The sequence below is a fragment of the Prorops nasuta genome, unplaced genomic scaffold, assembly GCF_024137725.1.
Source record: "Prorops nasuta isolate Cenicafe-Biocafe unplaced genomic scaffold, Cenicafe_Pnas_1.2 PNAS00021, whole genome shotgun sequence".
Classification (NCBI taxonomy): Eukaryota; Metazoa; Arthropoda; class Insecta; order Hymenoptera; family Bethylidae; genus Prorops; species Prorops nasuta.
This window is the reverse complement of record NW_027116818.1, coordinates 1,768,756-1,786,653: the sequence shown is the minus strand read 5'-3', so window position 1 is coordinate 1,786,653 and position 17,898 is coordinate 1,768,756. Positions and strand designations below refer to the sequence as shown.

The 17,898-nt window shown below is 31.3% G+C and overlaps 5 protein-coding genes across 6 annotated transcripts; 2 read left to right on the top strand and 3 right to left on the bottom strand.

The window, feature by feature from the left end:
* Positions 1-533: 533 nt before the first annotated feature.
* On the bottom strand, positions 534-1,909 carry rnh1 (ribonuclease H1). 2 transcript variants are annotated; one of them, XM_066739775.1, is made up of 5 exons: positions 1,621-1,909; positions 1,324-1,552; positions 1,210-1,259; positions 856-1,120; positions 534-795 (listed from the first exon to the last, which is right to left on the bottom strand). In XM_066739775.1, exons 1-5 carry the CDS (start codon positions 1,731-1,733, stop codon positions 703-705), a joined length of 750 nt encoding a protein of 249 aa, XP_066595872.1. In that variant the 5' UTR covers positions 1,734-1,909; the 3' UTR covers positions 534-702. The 2 variants fall into 2 exon arrangements, with proteins under 2 accessions (XP_066595872.1, XP_066595871.1); XM_066739774.1 differs by having other exon boundaries at positions 541-795; positions 1,184-1,552; positions 1,621-1,901.
* A 116-nt stretch (positions 1,910-2,025) lies between these two features.
* Positions 2,026-4,317, top strand: OXA1L (OXA1L mitochondrial inner membrane protein). Its single transcript, XM_066739772.1, has 9 exons — positions 2,026-2,061; positions 2,134-2,283; positions 2,365-2,581; positions 2,704-2,877; positions 2,956-3,099; positions 3,167-3,252; positions 3,309-3,572; positions 3,888-4,053; positions 4,124-4,317. Exons 2-9 carry the CDS (start codon positions 2,224-2,226, stop codon positions 4,273-4,275), a joined length of 1,263 nt encoding a protein of 420 aa, XP_066595869.1. The 5' UTR covers positions 2,026-2,061; positions 2,134-2,223; the 3' UTR covers positions 4,276-4,317.
* A 147-nt stretch (positions 4,318-4,464) lies between these two features.
* On the bottom strand, positions 4,465-6,204 carry galla-2 (MIP18 family protein galla-2). Its single transcript, XM_066739776.1, has 4 exons — positions 5,932-6,204; positions 5,735-5,814; positions 5,398-5,662; positions 4,465-4,752 (listed from the first exon to the last, which is right to left on the bottom strand). The coding sequence occupies exons 1-4, from the start codon at positions 6,062-6,064 to the stop codon at positions 4,745-4,747; spliced, it is 486 nt and encodes a 161-aa protein (XP_066595873.1). The 5' UTR covers positions 6,065-6,204; the 3' UTR covers positions 4,465-4,744.
* Positions 6,205-6,799: 595 nt separating this feature from the next.
* On the top strand, positions 6,800-17,682 carry Pi3K92E (phosphatidylinositol 3-kinase 92E). Its single transcript, XM_066739771.1, has 10 exons — positions 6,800-6,943; positions 7,069-7,527; positions 9,558-9,983; positions 10,060-10,493; positions 10,596-10,889; positions 10,989-11,267; positions 11,332-11,601; positions 11,687-12,001; positions 12,076-12,538; positions 12,646-17,682. The coding sequence occupies exons 1-10, from the start codon at positions 6,800-6,802 to the stop codon at positions 12,775-12,777; spliced, it is 3,216 nt and encodes a 1,071-aa protein (XP_066595868.1). The 3' UTR covers positions 12,778-17,682.
* LOC136781073 (uncharacterized) lies at positions 7,482-9,453 on the bottom strand. The gene is made up of 6 exons (XM_066739773.1): positions 8,983-9,453; positions 8,607-8,901; positions 8,416-8,536; positions 8,019-8,352; positions 7,786-7,942; positions 7,482-7,715 (listed from the first exon to the last, which is right to left on the bottom strand). Exons 1-6 carry the CDS (start codon positions 9,198-9,200, stop codon positions 7,584-7,586), a joined length of 1,257 nt encoding a protein of 418 aa, XP_066595870.1. The 5' UTR covers positions 9,201-9,453; the 3' UTR covers positions 7,482-7,583.
* Positions 17,683-17,898: the final 216 nt, after the last annotated feature.

Genomic DNA, 17,898 nt, shown 5'->3' with positions numbered 1-17,898 from the left:
CAATCTATATAAAATATTTTATTAATCCGTTAATGAAAATCATTCGATTGTTGGTCCGCTTTATTTTTTTTTATACTACATTATTTATATGTAAAAATGGAAATAAAGGACTTGATCTCACTAAATTTCTGCTATCCACTTCATATAGAAAACTTCTAATATTACAAGCTCTGGGTATAAAAAGACTTTTCTAAATATGTAATTCCTGTGTTTCATTTTTTCTCTTTGAACTTTTGATATATACATACAGGACAATTTAAAAGTGTTCTTTTTTTAACGGTAAAAATGTTGATTCTGACTCAAGCGCAAACTAGACAGAGTCAGAAGCTCTCGCGGGAAACGCCATTAATGGTGCTAAGTGTAAGAACCAGAATCGTATTACACAATTCACTTACTGCATTACTGCATTGTTTCTACATGATGTATAACACAAAATATAGAAATCCCAGTGCTTATAGTTAATTTTGAAATGCGAGTAATATGTTGATCTATTTAGACGTTATCGCACTACTATTAGAGAGGAGCATTTTCTGTCAAAAAATATCACCTTTAAAGCTTTATTAGCATATAGATCATTTATAATTTCACAGAAGAAACACAAGTTACAAATAACTAAAATTATATTGTAAAGGTAAAAATACTTTTTATTTATAGTTTGATATTAAAATAAAAGTACAGTCTTTATTCTTGTTTTTAATTCAATCATTGACATCTTTCATTATTAGAAGCACCTAATCGAGCTAATTTATCAGCCATTTCATTCCCATGAATGCCTTTGTGTGCTTTAACGTAATTCTAGAAATATATGAAATTAAAAATCAAATAGGATTCGCAAAAACTGTTAATTTTACTTACCCAGGAAACCTGTAATGGCTTTAGTGCCTCTTCTAATTCTAATAGCTCTAATTTATTTATTACATCTTTTCCACTTGATGTTTTCCAGTTATTTCTTTTCCAACCTTTTATCCACTTTGTAATACAGTTAATCAAAAATTGGGAATCTGTGTTGATCTTCAATTTTGTTACCCCAGCTGCTAAGGCTTTCTCAGCAGCGACTGTAACAGCTCGTATTTCAGCCATGTTATTTGTTTGCCGTCCAAGTACAGGCTGTGAAACATTCCTAAAATATTTTTAATTTCATTTGGATATTTAAAGCAACTGTAGACTACAAAAAAAGAATTACAAAGGATGATTGTCTCCAAACCAGACCCCAATCCCAGCCTGTGCATTTTTTCTACCATTAGAAGTACAAGCACCATCTGTATAAACATTTACATAGCCATTGTCATCAATGCTAAAACTATCTTTATCAATAGAATTAACCTTAGGCACAGGTCTAGGTAAGTCTATTAATTTTGTCCTTTTGTAAACTTTTTTAGGAGGCCCGTCATTATTCAGATCATATGGTCGTTGACGAATTTTAGAATTACATGCAGCACTGGATGAAGTTACACAGGAATTTTGCTTTATAAACTCCTCGGCTTTCATACGAGAATTAAACTTTTTGAACGAGGCATTGGAGTATCCATGAACCTGCTCTTTGCATTTGTCCCTTTTAAAGCAAATATTCTAAAATTAACTATTAAAAATATTTAATAATTTTTACAAAAGTAATTATACCAATTGTAATAAATTCCTGGTTTTCGTCCCCTGGCAACTGCGTAATAATCAACCATTTTAACAATTAACCCTAAATTAAAATACTTCAAAACTGCAGACGCAATATTTCTCATTTATACAATAATAAAATTGCCGAATAATTTTTCACCATGAATTGTCATGATATTTTATATTTTCTTTGTTCATTATTAGAGTTCAATACTTTGACTTCATTGAATTCGTTTTGTTACTGACAATTATAATCTATCTAACCATTCTAACCTCCAACACATTATAACATTTTTGTAACGTTTAACCCGTTTAACATATCGTCAAGTGGCTAAAATCGAGACATCGAAATTCGAAACAATCGAATTGGTTGAAAAAATTTTGATTGAAATCGTTGTTTGTTACGCTCCACCAATAAAAGCTTTCAGTGATGGGTTCCAACTATTTCTATTGGTAGAGCTCTTAGAGCTTTAACTCCCTCCTATATTTTCTACCCTTTTTTTGTTTATGGATAAATGTTTATAGGTTTACGAAAATGGAAATGCCATGTGCGTAATCATACACTTTTATAGAGAAGGAAGTACTTAATTGACAAGTGTAATGTAAAGTAGCATAATGTTTTCACGCATCTCACCAATGATTCGTTGTAGAATCTTGTCTAAATCAAGATTTCAGGTGAACTTTCAAAACAGAGTATATTTTAGGTTATTTCTTTTAGTTGTTAAGATTTCTGTATTAAAAAATTATATATTGTAGAATGCTGTTACACTCAGATCAATGCATTTAATATGTCATAACAACAACATTCATTTAAAAAATGTATTTAAAGTAAAAGTTAGCAAAAGGTCTACTATTATAGCAACCCAGTTTATACGGTATCAAAGTTCAGAAAATTTCGAACAAACAAAATTAAATGAGAATATAAATTCTACCAGTTCAGTTAAGACTGATTTATCAATACCAGAGATACCAGGTTAGCAATTGAATGTTTATATTAATATCTTTTACAAATTTCTTCTCACTAAGGTATATTTTAAAAAAATTATGTTTTTCTTTAAAACAAAACATTTTATTTTTCATTTATACATGTATTAGAGGCTCCCATAATAGAAGACATTCCATTGGCCAATGTTCAACACCATGTGAATGGAGATATAACATTTGAAAGCCTTGGTCTCGGTGGTTATAGTCCAGTTGGTATTTTACAGAAGGTGTTTGAATGGCTGCACATTGAATGTGACTTGCCATGGTGGTCATGTATTCTAATAGGTATAATTTAAATGCTTTTTAGTAAATCTTTACTTAATATTAAATAACTGACCATTGTTACTAAATGTTTTATTTAAGCAACCACATGTATTAGGCTTATCATTTTACCTATTGCTATAAAAACGCAAAGGCAGAGTGCAAAAATGAGAGTTTACATGCCAAAATTGAATGAATTACAACAAAATTTGAAAGAGGCAAAGCTTTCCCCAGATCCTATGGAAGGTTGTACATAAATTATTTTATGGATTGTTATATAATGCAAGATATTTAAAGCATATATTTATTCTAGGTATAAGAGCTGCACATAAATTAAATAAATTTATGGCTGAGTCCAATTTTAAAATGTTCAGTGTGTTTCTTCCCATGTTAATTCAAGTAAGTAATGAAAAACTTTTATTCAGATTACTATTATATATTACTATTGTTTATAGGTGCCAATATTTGTATCATTTTATTGGGCAATAAGGGGAATGGTAAATGCTCCTGTTGAGAGTATGAGAGAAGGTGGATTGTGGTGGTTTTCAGATCTTACAGTAGCGGATCCTACCTACATTTTACCTGTAACTACTTGTGGTTTAATATTTCTTCTACTAGAATTTGGGATGGAAGGTAATGTAGCTACAAGTAAAGGTCAAAAGATAATGTTTCGTTGCATACCAGTGTTTTCCTTATTCGTTCTTCAAAATATGCCTAATGTAAGTAAATTATCCATCTCTTTTTGGTCACAATTATTATCATTTTAATAAAACATCTACTTTATATAAAAGTTTTAAAAGTATAGTTCTTATATTGGGAGCTTTCCAATCAATCTAAAAATTGACACAATTGGACACAAATGGTACGTTGTGTCACATAAACTATACATTATCGTCGGATTGTGTTGATTTTTAACTTAATTGGAAAGCACTTATTATAAGATGTGTAATTAATTTGTGCAGTCTCGAAAATGTATAGATAATGTATAGATAAAATGGAGTAAAATACCTTCAAAAAATTAATTTTTTTTCTAGGCAATTAATTTTTACTGGACCTATTCAAATACAATATCTCTTATACAACAAGGAATTTTGAAGCTACCACGTGTAAGAACATATTTGAATCTTCCACCACGAGTGGCACCTATTATAAAAACTACTAAAAAGGAGAAAAAAAATATTATGGAGAATTTCAAAGACTGTTAGTATATTATAAAAATAAGAAATTCATATTTTTTTAATTTCTTGTTTATATTGCTTTTTATTTTCAGCTTGGGAAAATATGAAAGTATCTAAAAAATTACGCGAAATAGAACATTTAGATAAATCCAGATTTGCTAATGCTGGTAGAGGTCCTATACCTAGAACATATAAATATGATCCAACAAAACAAGCAGCAAAAATAGCTACAAAGAAGGTGTAAAATTAGTGAAATATGAATAGATCAATATTAGATGAAAAAGAATTGTATGTTTATTATTCTTCAACATTCATGCTCAAGTATGATTTAGGCATGGGTAAATGACAGATTTATTCATGCTTAAGTCACCCGTATGTTTGGTCAGAATTACTTATATTTGTCCACACTAGTAAGTTTACCAGGTTTACCTAATATAGAAATTGTTTAGTAAAGCTTCGTTTAAATCAATGGAATAGGATCGTCGGAATTTTAATTAAAACTGATGAACTAGGTTCTCCTTAATAAATAAGACAAACGGTAGAATTCCTTAAGATAGATCGAAAACATTTGCCTTGAAAGAGTTAGTTACGCACGAAATAACACTACGAACAATTGTGCGATACATTGAAGACTTGTATTTTTTATTGAATTCAGTAAATAGAGCAACACAAAGAAAAACAAATTTACTTTACTGTTTGACGTACCGATTTCTTCACAAACCTGAAATTTGCCGAAAATAACCAATTAGACGATTATTCCTTTTAACTTTTGGTTACCAATGTGTTACTTTATCAAAGTAATTACAGACGTATGGTTCTTTGTACTAGTACTAAACAATACTGCAATTATTATTTTGTCTCATTCATTATTCTGAAATATTGTATATATGATATCTCTCATACTAAATTTTTTAAATAAAATAAATACCAGTGAATAACTGAAAAGTATAATTCAATAAGCAGAAAAACAATGAAGTTACTTAAAAGTCAAACAACAAACAATTAGCACGGTCTGTCCTACCATCACATAAGTAGCTACAGATTAAATACATTCTTCCTATTGGAAGTGCAATGATAAAAAATTTGAATGATAAATCTCATATTTATATTACTTTATGTTATAAAATAAACAGATAGAAAAACATTACTTAATTTTATTATATCCATATATCAGTGGTCAATAGCAACTAAGATATGTATTGATTGACACTGATCTCTTTAACTTTATAATAACATTATTTTATTTGGTAAGTACTTAAGATAAAAAATAAATAGTTGAATATAGCTATATAAACTAAGAGAAATTGTGGAATCTTTTAACAAATTGTTAGACTGAGCAAAAATGCATAATCTAAATAAACTTAACCTTTATTTCCCACACACTGGTTGATTACTTCAATCAGATGGTTATTTTCAAGTGCTGCAGCAACTCTTTCCTTGTCAGCAAGCTGTTTGTTAACAGCCTGCTCTGAAGTATGAGTTCCAGGAGTGATTTCCACTTTCACTTTAAATCTTGATGGCAAAGTTCTAAGTAGCTGAACTCTTATTGAGAGACCTATCAGTGTGGCCATACTGCAGTGTGGTATTGTTGGAGTAAAGTTTACTCTAATCTCATTAATATCATTATTAACCTAATAAAGTAATATTAAAAATATTGATGTTCTAAATAAAACTGAAGTGAAGTGTGAGTTATATGTTTATACCTCTATTAAACCTTGCTCCACAACATTCAATTCTTCCAAGGTCAAGGGATGCTCGGGATCATTGATGTTTCTAATTAAATCTTTTTGATTCGTAAATTATATACAAAATAATATTAGAGTATAGTTAATAAAAAAAATACAGAGAAAGAAAGAGAGAGAGAGAATGAAAGCTTTTATTGTTACAAGGTTATACGTACCAAAAATTTCTCGTGTATCAAATTCATCTATTACATTTTCGTTTTCATCGTCAGCTGATATTTTTCTTTCATCAATTTTTTTATATAGTTTTGGGTTTATATTTTCTAAAGCATTTTTCACGGCATCACTCATATCGTAAAAAAATCAAAATAATTTGAAACACTACGACTTGCAAGATTTTAAGCAATTTTAAGCTTGCAAAAGCTACACTTCTTATACACTTTTGATAAGTTGGCAAGTGGCAAGCAACTCAAGCAAGCGGCCTGCGGGAGTGCGGGCTGTGGCCGGCCTGTAGTTCAGTTCGTTCAGTTGAATGAAAGCGGCGAGCGCGGGTAGCTAGCGCGGCAAAGAACTGAAAGAACCCAAAGAACCGGAAATGTCGCCAGACGGCGTTGTATTTCAGCAGAAGGAAAAGATTTCTCCGGATTTCCCATCGTGAGTTTGACTAGGCAGGGAACCAAGAGAAAAATACCAAAAGGTCCTGTCTTTGACACCATTTGACACTGTGCGTTTCTAACCATTTCTAACTGTGGATGTTTATTCCCCTCTCTTTCTCTACGATGGAGATAAATATTCAGTGCAATGGGCGAATGTCGAAGCGTTGTAAACAAACGAAGAGACGATTTCGTTAATCCATGATCGAGTAGATTGCAACTATTCCAAATGTGAATTGGCCAGGGAGGAAAATTTGTTGGTTTGATAGAGATAGTAAGGAAGAGAGAGGGAGAAAGATAGATGTATATATAGATAGGCAGACTTAGGGAGGAAGAGAGAAAGAAATAAAATAAGAGTGAATATTGAGTGTGTAGTGTACACAACACACTCGTTTTTGTGCTTATCTCTCTCAGTGTCAGTTTATCATTCACCATGGTGCATGTACCGAGTGCGTACACTTACAACTTCTGGTCAAAAACACCCACGGAAGTTGTTGAACTTACGTGTTTAATGCCAAATGGTGTTGTTATACCATTTGAAACCAACCGCAACACCACTTTAGCCGAAATAAAGGAGGTAAAACAACATTGGATACTTTGTTTACAATAAGTAATCGATAGTTATATAAAACTCGAATTTTTACGTTATTGGTAAAAATCTTTTTCGAGTATCTCTTTGAGCAAAGTGTTTTTTATTTATAGGATCTGTGGGATGAGGCCAGCAAATATCCTTTACATGGAACTTTAAAAAATGCACCATCTTATGTGTTCTCTTGCATAAATTCCAATGCGGAAGCTGAAGAATTGAGAGACGAGAGCAGAAGATTATGTGATATCAAACCTTTTTGTTCAGTGTTAAAAGTTATTGAGTGTGAAGGTGTGAAAGGCGATAGGAACCTAGACTCACAAATCGGTATTTTAATTGGTAAAGGTTTGCACGAATTTGCTACTCTTAAGAATTCAGAAGTCAACGACTTCAGATGGAAAATGAGAGTGTTAGGGGATGAAATAGCTTTAGCCAGACAGAATAGAAAATGGGAGGACAAAGTGCATTATCAATTTCCTTCTCGCTTATTGCCTTCTTCCATCATACCTAGGAATATTGAGTGTAGATTGAAAGATGGTAACTTTAAAGTGGTCACTATTCTTGAAAATACAGAGGTATGTTTATTAAATTAATATTCAAAATATATGAAAAATATCTTATTATGCTAGGGCTAGTCAAGCTTTTGACTATAAGTTCTATCATTTAAAAGACAGCAAGTTTCATTTAAATCATGTAATAGGTTTAATACAACCATTTCATTTGATCCAAAATTCACATAATTTTTCATATCCAAGATATTTGTCTGAAAATCATATAATAATGTCATCAGCACCAATATCACATATTTTTGTAGATTAGTGAGTAATATAAACCTTTAAGAAATCAGCTTTGCATCTCCAATAATATTTTTGTATAGTAGCTTGAAACTGTGTTTCTTCGTATTTTAAATTTTCCATGCTATCACTTTCCAATTTTAACTTCAGTTTTGTTATTTCCTTTTCCTTGTGATCCAATAATGTATTAAGATAGCTGTAAAAGAAGAGAACAATTGTTTCTGAGACTTCATATGTAACACACAAGGTACAGCTATAAATATCACACATACCTGCATGATTCATTCTTATATATCATGCTAAGATTTTCATAATTCTTATTTATTTCTTTTTGTAGTTTTATATAGAGTTTCTGAACTTCATTTTTATAAGAATTAGTTAATTTCTCATTATCAATCATAGATTTATACATCTCTATTAGTGTTTCTTTTATCATGCAAGTCTCTTTTTCAATCTTCATTAAATTAATTTTGTGCTTCAAGGAATCTATATGTTTTTGCTGGTCTGTATTAATTGTTTTTATCATTGATATTTTTTTTTCCAAAGTTTTCTTTTTTAACTTCAATTGCTCACAGTGACTATCGATCTCAGCAAATAAAGAATTTCCTACATTGAAATAAAATTTTGTGAAAACCTGATCATTGACATTTGGTTAATTTTCACCAATACCTTTGCTGAATGTTTTCACTGGAGCAGTTTTCAGTATATGAACTTCACTATTACAAACAAGGAGGTCCTCTCTTATATTTTTTATTTGGGAATTGATTTCTTCTAGCATCTTTTGTGTAGCCTGTATTTTAATTACCAAAAAGATAATATTTTTAAAAATTTAATATTCAACAATCTTAATATATACATACTTTTACAGTAACCAAATTTTCCTCGTGTCTCTTTTTGTTAATTGATAATTTCTCTTTTGATGCTTTATTTTCCTCCTTCTTTTCATTCAAAGTTTTCTCTATCAATTCAATTTGAGCTACAAGTTTTTTTTTTTCATTTTCTTGTATAATATTTGCATTTGTATTGCTTGTTCGTAAAGTCTTTTCCAAGTTGATTTTTTCATTACGTAAATTTTCATTTTCTTTTTTGGCATTCAAAATAAAGTTTTCCAAACTTGTTATGGCATCCTCTAATTCCTTGTTTGCAAGTTTCCACCTGAGGACAAGATAAACTACTTGTTTCTAATATATAGGTTATAGTTTACATAATGAATAAAGTAGGTAATTTTCTTTATACTTTTCCTCTGTGTCATAAATTTTCTTTTGCTCGTCAGATGTTTCTGTTACAAGTGAATTTTCCAAGAATTGTTTCCTCTCTTTTAAATAATTCTGTGAAGCTTTAATGTTTTTTGTTGCCATCCGAGTTTCGTATAATTTCTGTTGTAATTCCTCATTTTCTTTATTCAAATTTGTCACCTCTTCCTGGAACTTTTCATCCTCAGCTTCATCTAGCATTTTAAAAAATTAACCAATACTTTTGTTTAGAACGTTTCACCGGTTTGTTTCGTTTGCTTTCTCGACAATATATAACCGCTTTTTTCAGATTTAAAATTGCGTTCATGAATAAAAACGGCATGCGTCAATTTAATGTTACAAATTTCTTGGAAGCAACTTATAAAGGAAAACAGAAATATGAATTGCGCGAAAACTATGTTTTAAATACAAATTTTATACTTTAAATGCTACTTTAATGTGTTTTAAAATAATTTTATTTCTCTATTTATACTTTTACCTATATTGACAACAATGACTTATCAACGGTCGATAAGGTAGGATGGTGATAAAGAAATTTATTATTCTTATTCATTTCAGACCACTTTTACTTTTCAAATAAGTCAATCAACTACACCACACGATTTGCTAGTGCAAGTTTTAAATAAGATTAAAATTCAAAACAAGTCAATGGCTCGAGGGGAGCCAAAAGACTTCACACTGAAAGTATGTGGTCAAGAGGAATACTTGATCGGGGATTACCCCTTAATACAATTTAGTTACATCCAAGACTGCTTAGCGAGTGATATTACACCAATGCTGGTTACAATAAGCTCAAAGAATGTACATGTAGATAAAGTGGACATTGAAACTGATACTTTACAACGTACCCGGCCTTCATTTTCTACTCTGACTTTAAGGAAAAAAGGTAAATATACATCTGCTTGGAAAATTGATGACCAGTTTGTATTCGAAGTCAATGGAATTTCTCGTCTCAATGTTGATGCTACTCATCGCATAGTGGAGGTATTTTTTTTTAATATCAAAATTAATATTCTATGTCTTGAATGAACAGTATTTTAATTTAGCTATCTTTTTTCAGATTGGGCTGCAAGCTGGTCTTTTTCATGGTGGAAAATCCCTGTGCGAAAGTCAAAAGACTAAAGAAAAAATTGTAAACTCTGATGGTAGTTGTACATGGGAGGAAACATTACGTTTTGATATTAAAGTTAAGGATATACCTAGAATGGCACGACTGTGTTTTGTACTTTACGAAATTAGTAAAACTTCGAAAGGCGGAAAAAGTAGAAAATTTACAAAAGACATGACTAAACAAGAATATTATACTAATCCCTTGTGTTGGGCAAACACGACAATATATGATTTTAAATCACAGCTGAAAACAGGAGCCACGACTTTGTACACATGGACTTATGCGGAGGATATGCAAAACGATGATATTCTACATCCGCTTGGCACAGTGGTTTCCAATCCTCACATTGATAGAGCATCGGCTCTTATGTTAACATTTCCAAAGTAATTTATCTTTCTTTTGGAAAATAACTTTATTCAATTTAATTCGTATTTACATATTTTTCTAATGTATGGAATTAAAATTTAATATTTATGTCGTTCCAGTTATGGGAAAGAAATGTCTGTACTCTACCCTTCTCCAGAAAAAATGGTGGAATATGCAAGAAAACTAAAAGAGTCAAGTAGAGGAGAGACTCCAATTCAGGAAGATAATCATCAGGAAACTGAAATAAGTGAAGTGCAATTGGAACAACTGAGGTCATTGGCTGATAGGGACCCATTGCATGAACTTCATGAACAAGAACGAAAAGTTATGTGGGGCTTAAGGCATCATTGTCTTCATAAAATACCGATGCTTTTATCGAAATTACTGCATTGCGTGGAATGGAATGATCATAAGTAATGAAAATTTATTTAATTGAGCTTAAATTATGTGTATGTGTGTGTGTGTGTGTGGAGTTACTTTAATAAATCCGTACGAACTGTGTAATTTTATAGGGAAGTGGCCGAAGCTACTAATTTGGTCCAGCAATGGCCTAAGCTACCAGTCGAAAGAGCATTGGAGCTTTTAGATTATGCTTATGCAGATCAAAATGTTCGAAGTTTTGCTGTCCAGTGCTTAAAAGATGTCAGCGACGAGGATCTTAGCTTGTTTTTGATTCAACTCGTACAAGCTTTGAAGCACGAGAATTATTTATCTTGCGACTTAACGGAATTTCTCTTAAGACGTGCACTGAATAATCAGAGGATCGGTCATTTTTTATTCTGGCACCTAAGGTTTGTAATCTGTTATTCATTTGCTTAAGTTGCGAAATAATTTTATAAGAATTGCTTCATTTAGATCGGAGATGCAAGTCGGTGCAGTTTCTGTTCGCTTTGGTTTAATCCTCGAAGCCTACTGCAGAGGTAGCCAGCAGCACATGAAAGTTCTTTTCAAACAAATGGAGTGTTTGGAAAAACTGAGGTGTGCCTCTGATCAGGCAAAGCACAAAAAGGATAGGAAAGCTGCTCTTCAAGAATTTCAGGATTTTATCAAAGAACCCCATTGCCAGGAGGCACTCTCTAATGTTCTTAATCCTCTTGATCCCAGTTTTCGTTGGAAACACATCAAGTAAAGCAAAACAAAAAAATATTCTCTACAAATGGTGAAATAGATTATTTGACCAATTGAAACTAAATAATTTTATTTTGATTAGAATGGAGAAATGCAGAGTAATGGATAGTAAGATGAGGCCACTCTGGTTGGTGTTTGAGAATGATGATCCGTTTGGCGATGATATTTATCTGATTCTTAAACACGGGGACGATCTTAGACAGGATATGTTGACACTACAAATGTTGAGGATCATGGACAAGCTCTGGAAAAAGGAAGGATTGGATTTACGCATGAACCCTTATGGTTGCATATCGACGGAAAATAGGTTTGGAATGATCGAAGTGGTCCTCAATGCGGAGACCATTGCGAATATACAAAAAGAAAAGGGAACTTTTTCCGCGACTGCAGCTTTTAGGTAAGAAAAACTTAATGAAAGTTATTTGAAAGTACTTCTAGTGGTGTATTATTAATATTACGAATGATTTATAGGAGAGGATCTTTGCTTGCCTGGCTTAAAGATCATAATCATTCTGAGGCAGAACTGAATAAAGCAATCGAGGAGTTCACACTGAGCTGTGCAGGTTACTGCGTGGCTACATATGTCTTGGGAATCGCCGATAGGCATTCTGATAACATAATGGTAAAAAAGACTGGTCAACTTTTCCATGTGGATTTCGGACACATATTAGGACACTTCAAGGAAAAGTTTGGATTTCGGCGGGAACGGGTGCCATTCGTTTTGACAAACGACTTTGTTCACGTGATTAACAAGGGCCAGCCGAAAAAAGGTCAAGCCGAGGAGTTTCAGAGGTTCCAGAATCATTGCGAGCAAGCATTTTTAGTGTTGAGGCATCACGGTGGCTTAATATTATCTCTATTTGCTATGATGATATCGACTGGATTGCCCGAGCTCTCGTCAGAGAAGGATTTAAATTACCTGAGAGATACTTTGGTATGTAATTATTACTTAAATCTACAAAATGTAGTTTCATTAATAGTATATTTTATAATAACGATAGTAATAATAATAATATTGATGGTGTTGTGTTTCGTTATCAGGTACTAGAAATGTCCGAAAGCGAGGCGCAAAAACACTTTAGAAGTAAGTTCGACGAAGCCCTATGTAATTCATGGAAGACTTCATTAAACTGGGCTTCGCACAACATGTCTAAAAACAATAAGACTACGTGAATGCTCATTGTTGGGCAAAGGTATACTATTTATACAAGTGCAGCATTGATGTATGAAGAAATTGACGAAAACTGCCCAAACTTTAAAGGTATATTATGCTGCAAGTATAGTGCCGATCAGTGATTTGTTGTTGAAAAATATAAGATCGTTTTACGCAGAAGATTGGATAATTGAGAGACTAGAAACAATGCTCAAACTGAGCTTTAGAGATAGAAAAGGTTAATAAAAGTCACTGTGTGAAACACTAAGATGGACTAGCAGGGTCTATGCGAGCACATTTCTTAAGGCTCATAAAAGCAACACAAATAGTATCTACAATCAGTCTGATATTTTCTTTATAACGGATGTTCGGTGCATATCATTGGTAAAGAATAATAGCTTCATTGCGAGTTTTACAATAAAACTATCAGATGATCTATTGGATTCTCAAGCTTCCTCCTAAACATTTCTTCGTTAATTGAAAAAGGTTTCCTGTCTATTTCTTATTTCCGATTTTTTTTGTATGTATATATATTTTATTATTGTTTAATTTTTCGAATTTCTAGCTGGCCTCGTAACTATCAATGAGTCCGTCCAATTCCTAGGCTTATGAATTTCTTTGCTCTGTCAGTTCTCTTGGGGGCGGGGGGGGGATTCCTATTTCACCAGAAATTCTTTTGCTTCTTCTGGACTCTGGTCCAGCTTTTAGAGATTCCTTCTAAACTGCTCGAAATAAATTCTCATTGCTGACAATGCCTTAGGCATAATAATGGCAAAGTATGATAATAAAAGGCAAACATCTATTAACGAGAATCATTCTTACACTTTTTGCGAAAGACGTATTTTTAAAAAACTGATAAGATTGCCGATTGAGACTAAGAATTTTATTGTGAAACTTGCAGTAACTTTTTTAAGTTTATTCTTCTTTTTATAATAAGTGAAAAGCGTACATATGTAGTCAACCAATGATATTGTGATAATTTAAAGCAATATGTACTCGGAGAAGTGTGCTTGATGATTTGATTTTATCTTAGCTGAACAAACTAGAAAATTGTTCATTGAACAATAGATAAGTTTTAGTAAAATATAGGGTTATCTGTTTTAATATAAATCTCGATTAACTTGGAGGAAAAGTAAGTTCCAGAAAAAGAAAGCGTGGAGTAAGAATTATTAAGTTCGAGTGGGACAAAAATTAATGTCGTTGGTTTGACATTGGAAGGTCATTTGAACATGACGTACGAAGGTCATCCAGTTTTTTATAAGAAACTGTCTTTTTTATTCTATATCCTTATAGATTATTTGTAAAACTTTCCAAAACATGTAATAAATTTACCATCTCATCCAATCGTTTACTAAATATTTCGTTCTGAAATTGTATATAGGTGTAGTTTTGGCTAAGGGAGTATATACGAGCGATATATATGCACACCTACAGTTGCTCATATACTTATAATGTCAAACCGAAATATCTGACAAAAAATTGCACGAAATTAAAAATTTATTAAAAATTTTTTAAAGACTCTAGAAATATATAAGCGATATGAATATAGGCTAAGAAATAAGGAGCTTCGTTTAAAAATTGAATGTGACGCTTGTTTAACATTTAAATGAGCTTTCAAGGTTAAACCAAAGGATCATCCTGTGTTTTTCTCAAAACCATACAATTCTTATTCAACACATTTCTCTATCTTATTTTCTCACGAAGCTATTCAAGTTCATTAAAATAAATCACCCCGTATATTGTTGATTAAACAATGGTCTGTCCAAGTTTGTGAAAAAGGCAGATCGCTACGATATATTTATACTAGAAAAATTGAAGTTGTTTATGAATCACCAGGACCTTTTCCATAAGTTAAAAATTATTTGTAAAACATACTATTTGATTTTATTTTTCTTATATTTGATGCACCAAGGGGATAAGATTATTTTACAGTCGACAAACGGCAAATCTAAATGAAAGTCACGTAAAGGAGTATGAATGCTGCATGACTGATAAATAATTTTGTACTAATAAATTACAATATCAATGTAGATGCTCAAGAAACTACGAAGTAAAGCTGTAAACAAATATTTTGTGCTAGATTCTCGTATTTAATAAATATTTATTATCGTTTGTAAGTCGACGATTTTCAAACTACGATTACAACTTGTATTATAATTTGTAAGTTGTCTTTATATTTTGTTCAATGAAATATTTAGTTATAAATTATAATGCGGACGCAATACTTTCATTGCTTGTAAAACTTGACGTTTCTTTTTCTTTCATTTTTCTCACATGTATGAGATGTAATTCTTGAAATATGAATTTTTCTTTCGGGAAAGACATTTCATAAGAATAGCAACAAGTACAAAAAAGGTATATTAAGATGATCCCAATTGTACACTACCTAGCATAGAATTATTAAAAATCCTCTTAATGTATAAAAAAGGAAAAGACAGGTACCTGCAGAATATTGTAAAAAAATTAAAATTTGACAGTAAATCACAGGTCAATCTCTCTTTATTAATATACCGTGCAAGTGTAAATCAAGAATGAAAGACTATTTTCGTACGTGTATTCTAAGCTTATAACACGTATTAAGCTTCTCGTGCTTAATTATTTAATAATTAATAAATTACATCTTATTCACACAAGATAAGCATTTATTATACTCTAAGTTTTATACTATATCGAATATTATAATTATCAAAGGCCTGGAATTCCGCTCCGAGTTTTTGTATTCAATGATGCAAATTTTGGTGAGAAAACGAACAAAAACTGAAAACAAAAAAACATTCTTACTTTGGCAGCGACAAAAAGAAATTTTAATCAGCATGAGCGTTGAATTGTAAATTTGTAGCGATTTAAGAAGAAACTTCTAAATAAAGGAATAAATAGAGGAAAGCCAATAGAAAAATATGCGGCACGAGGAGCTAAGCTGAGATAGAAGTGAAAATCAATTAACAGTAAATTGGTGGCAATGCAACCAAACCAATGCAATTAAAATAATGTAATAATAATTACACTAACATGTGTGGTTAATATATAAGCAACGACTGTCCGTTTAATAATATCAATCGTTATAGTTCTATTCTTTTAAGAAAATCTCGAAACAACTTTTCTCCATCCTCGTTGATTTTCAGAAGTTTTTTTTAGCGAGATAAAAAACAATATCTTGTTTTCATTGTCGTTTTCTCCATTAAAATGTAGAACGTGAAAAAGAAACAGGGCGATTTAGAAAGGAAAAATTGTTTCGATAATTCCTTAAAAACTCTTCCATTAAGTGAGAACGTTTAGGGTGTTACTTTGATATATGTACTGCCGAAAAAACGTGTAATTTCTATTTATTTCCTGATTATTGCTGCCTTCTTTTTTATAGAATGTATTAAAGCGCTTATGCGATAAATACGGAATTAATATTGATAAAGGCTAAGAAAAGATGTTAACAATATTCGTAAATTGTTTCTAAATGCAAGACGTAATGAAAGTAAAATACATAGATATGTTATGCGTGAGCGATTGAAACAATTGTTTATCATATTGTCTGTAATATTATTCTCTCTTTTTTTGGTCCTTTTTCTTCTATAAATTTCACTCGACAGTTTCTTTTGTTTGATATATTATTGGAGCATATTATAAATTATTGTTTTATTATTATTCAATTATATTTTGGATTATTGCTTGCGTTAGGTATGATTGATTATATCATTTCAATATTTAGAATTATTTACGAGTAATCATAATTGTGAGACTTATTTGAGTTAAAAGAGTCAATTTCAACTTTACACCAGCGTCGTATGAATCAGATGTGATGAAGAAATAGTAGCCAAAAAATGTTTTATCTGACCGTTATGTTAACATTTTGAATCGGCGATAGAGTATATGTTTATTTTCTTTGTGTGTTGGCATACAAAAACCAAGAGATCAAAACGTTAAGTTACAAAAGCAAATATAATTATAATTAATTTTGTTATAATATACTATATATACATATTTTGTGTAGCATGATGGGTTTTATTTCGATTTAAGCTGAAGGAGGAGTCGAGTAGTTTGATGGGTCTTTTTAATTATTTGTCAAGCGCAAACAACTAAAATTTGATAAACTAGGCAGTGAATAAGCGTCAAAGCTGCTGAATGGAATTTTGTCCATATTATTTTAATTCACTTTCGTTTATTTTGTATATGTACACTGCATTTTCCTCCTTTGAATGAGCCATTTACGTTTTAAAAATTTCCAAGTTTTGTTATCCATCTCCAAAAAATTAAAGCAATATTTTACTATAGAAACTTCCACTCTATCGTACGTAAAAATTTCTTATTTACCATATATTTCATTATAAATATTTAAATTAGTGCTTTGTTGTATGTCTTTTTAAAAATTACTAAATCTTATATTTATTTAAAAAATATATTTTTTCTAGTGATTTGTTTTTGAAACGAATGGTTCAAATAAGAGTATCCTTAAAGCTACTAGTTGTTAGGGTTACCTTGATTTTCGTTGTTAAGGACAAAGAACATTGGCTGAGAGATTGTCATTAGAAACAATAACGAAGAAAGGGGAAAAGAAAAACTTGACAGAAGAGAAAATGTCGAATGTCTATGTGTTCATAAATTGCCACACCATTTTGCGATTGTAAAAAAAATTAGTGTTGCAATTTTTACTCTTTTCTTAGTTATCCGATCCTTTTTTAGGACTAGAATATTATTCACTCGCGTTTGTGCCAAAATCTCTGCGAAACTAAAAATTCTAACTATCGGTAGTGATTTGGATTTTTCGTTTTGCAGCTTCAAGAGAGGAAGGAGGAGAAATAATTAACTCTTTCTATATATCGAAAGAATAGGTTTACTGTAAATAGCCAGCTTTTAAAAAATACCAAACTCTGTTGTGTATTTCAATGTTATTTATAAGGTAATGGCGCACACAGGAAGAATAAACGAAAAGCGTAATTGAAAATCTGTCGTTTGTTTAAACTTTTTTCCTTAACAAATAATTATATCTATTAATTTTAATTTAATTTATATATTTGTGTTTTTTAGTTAAAATGGATAGAAACTGGAGCTATACAGATATTTATGTAAGGGCTGCCACGCTTATGCTTTATGAAGGTGTGTGCATAAGGTACACACAGATCTGGCTTGACTACACGAAGCAGAAAGAAAAT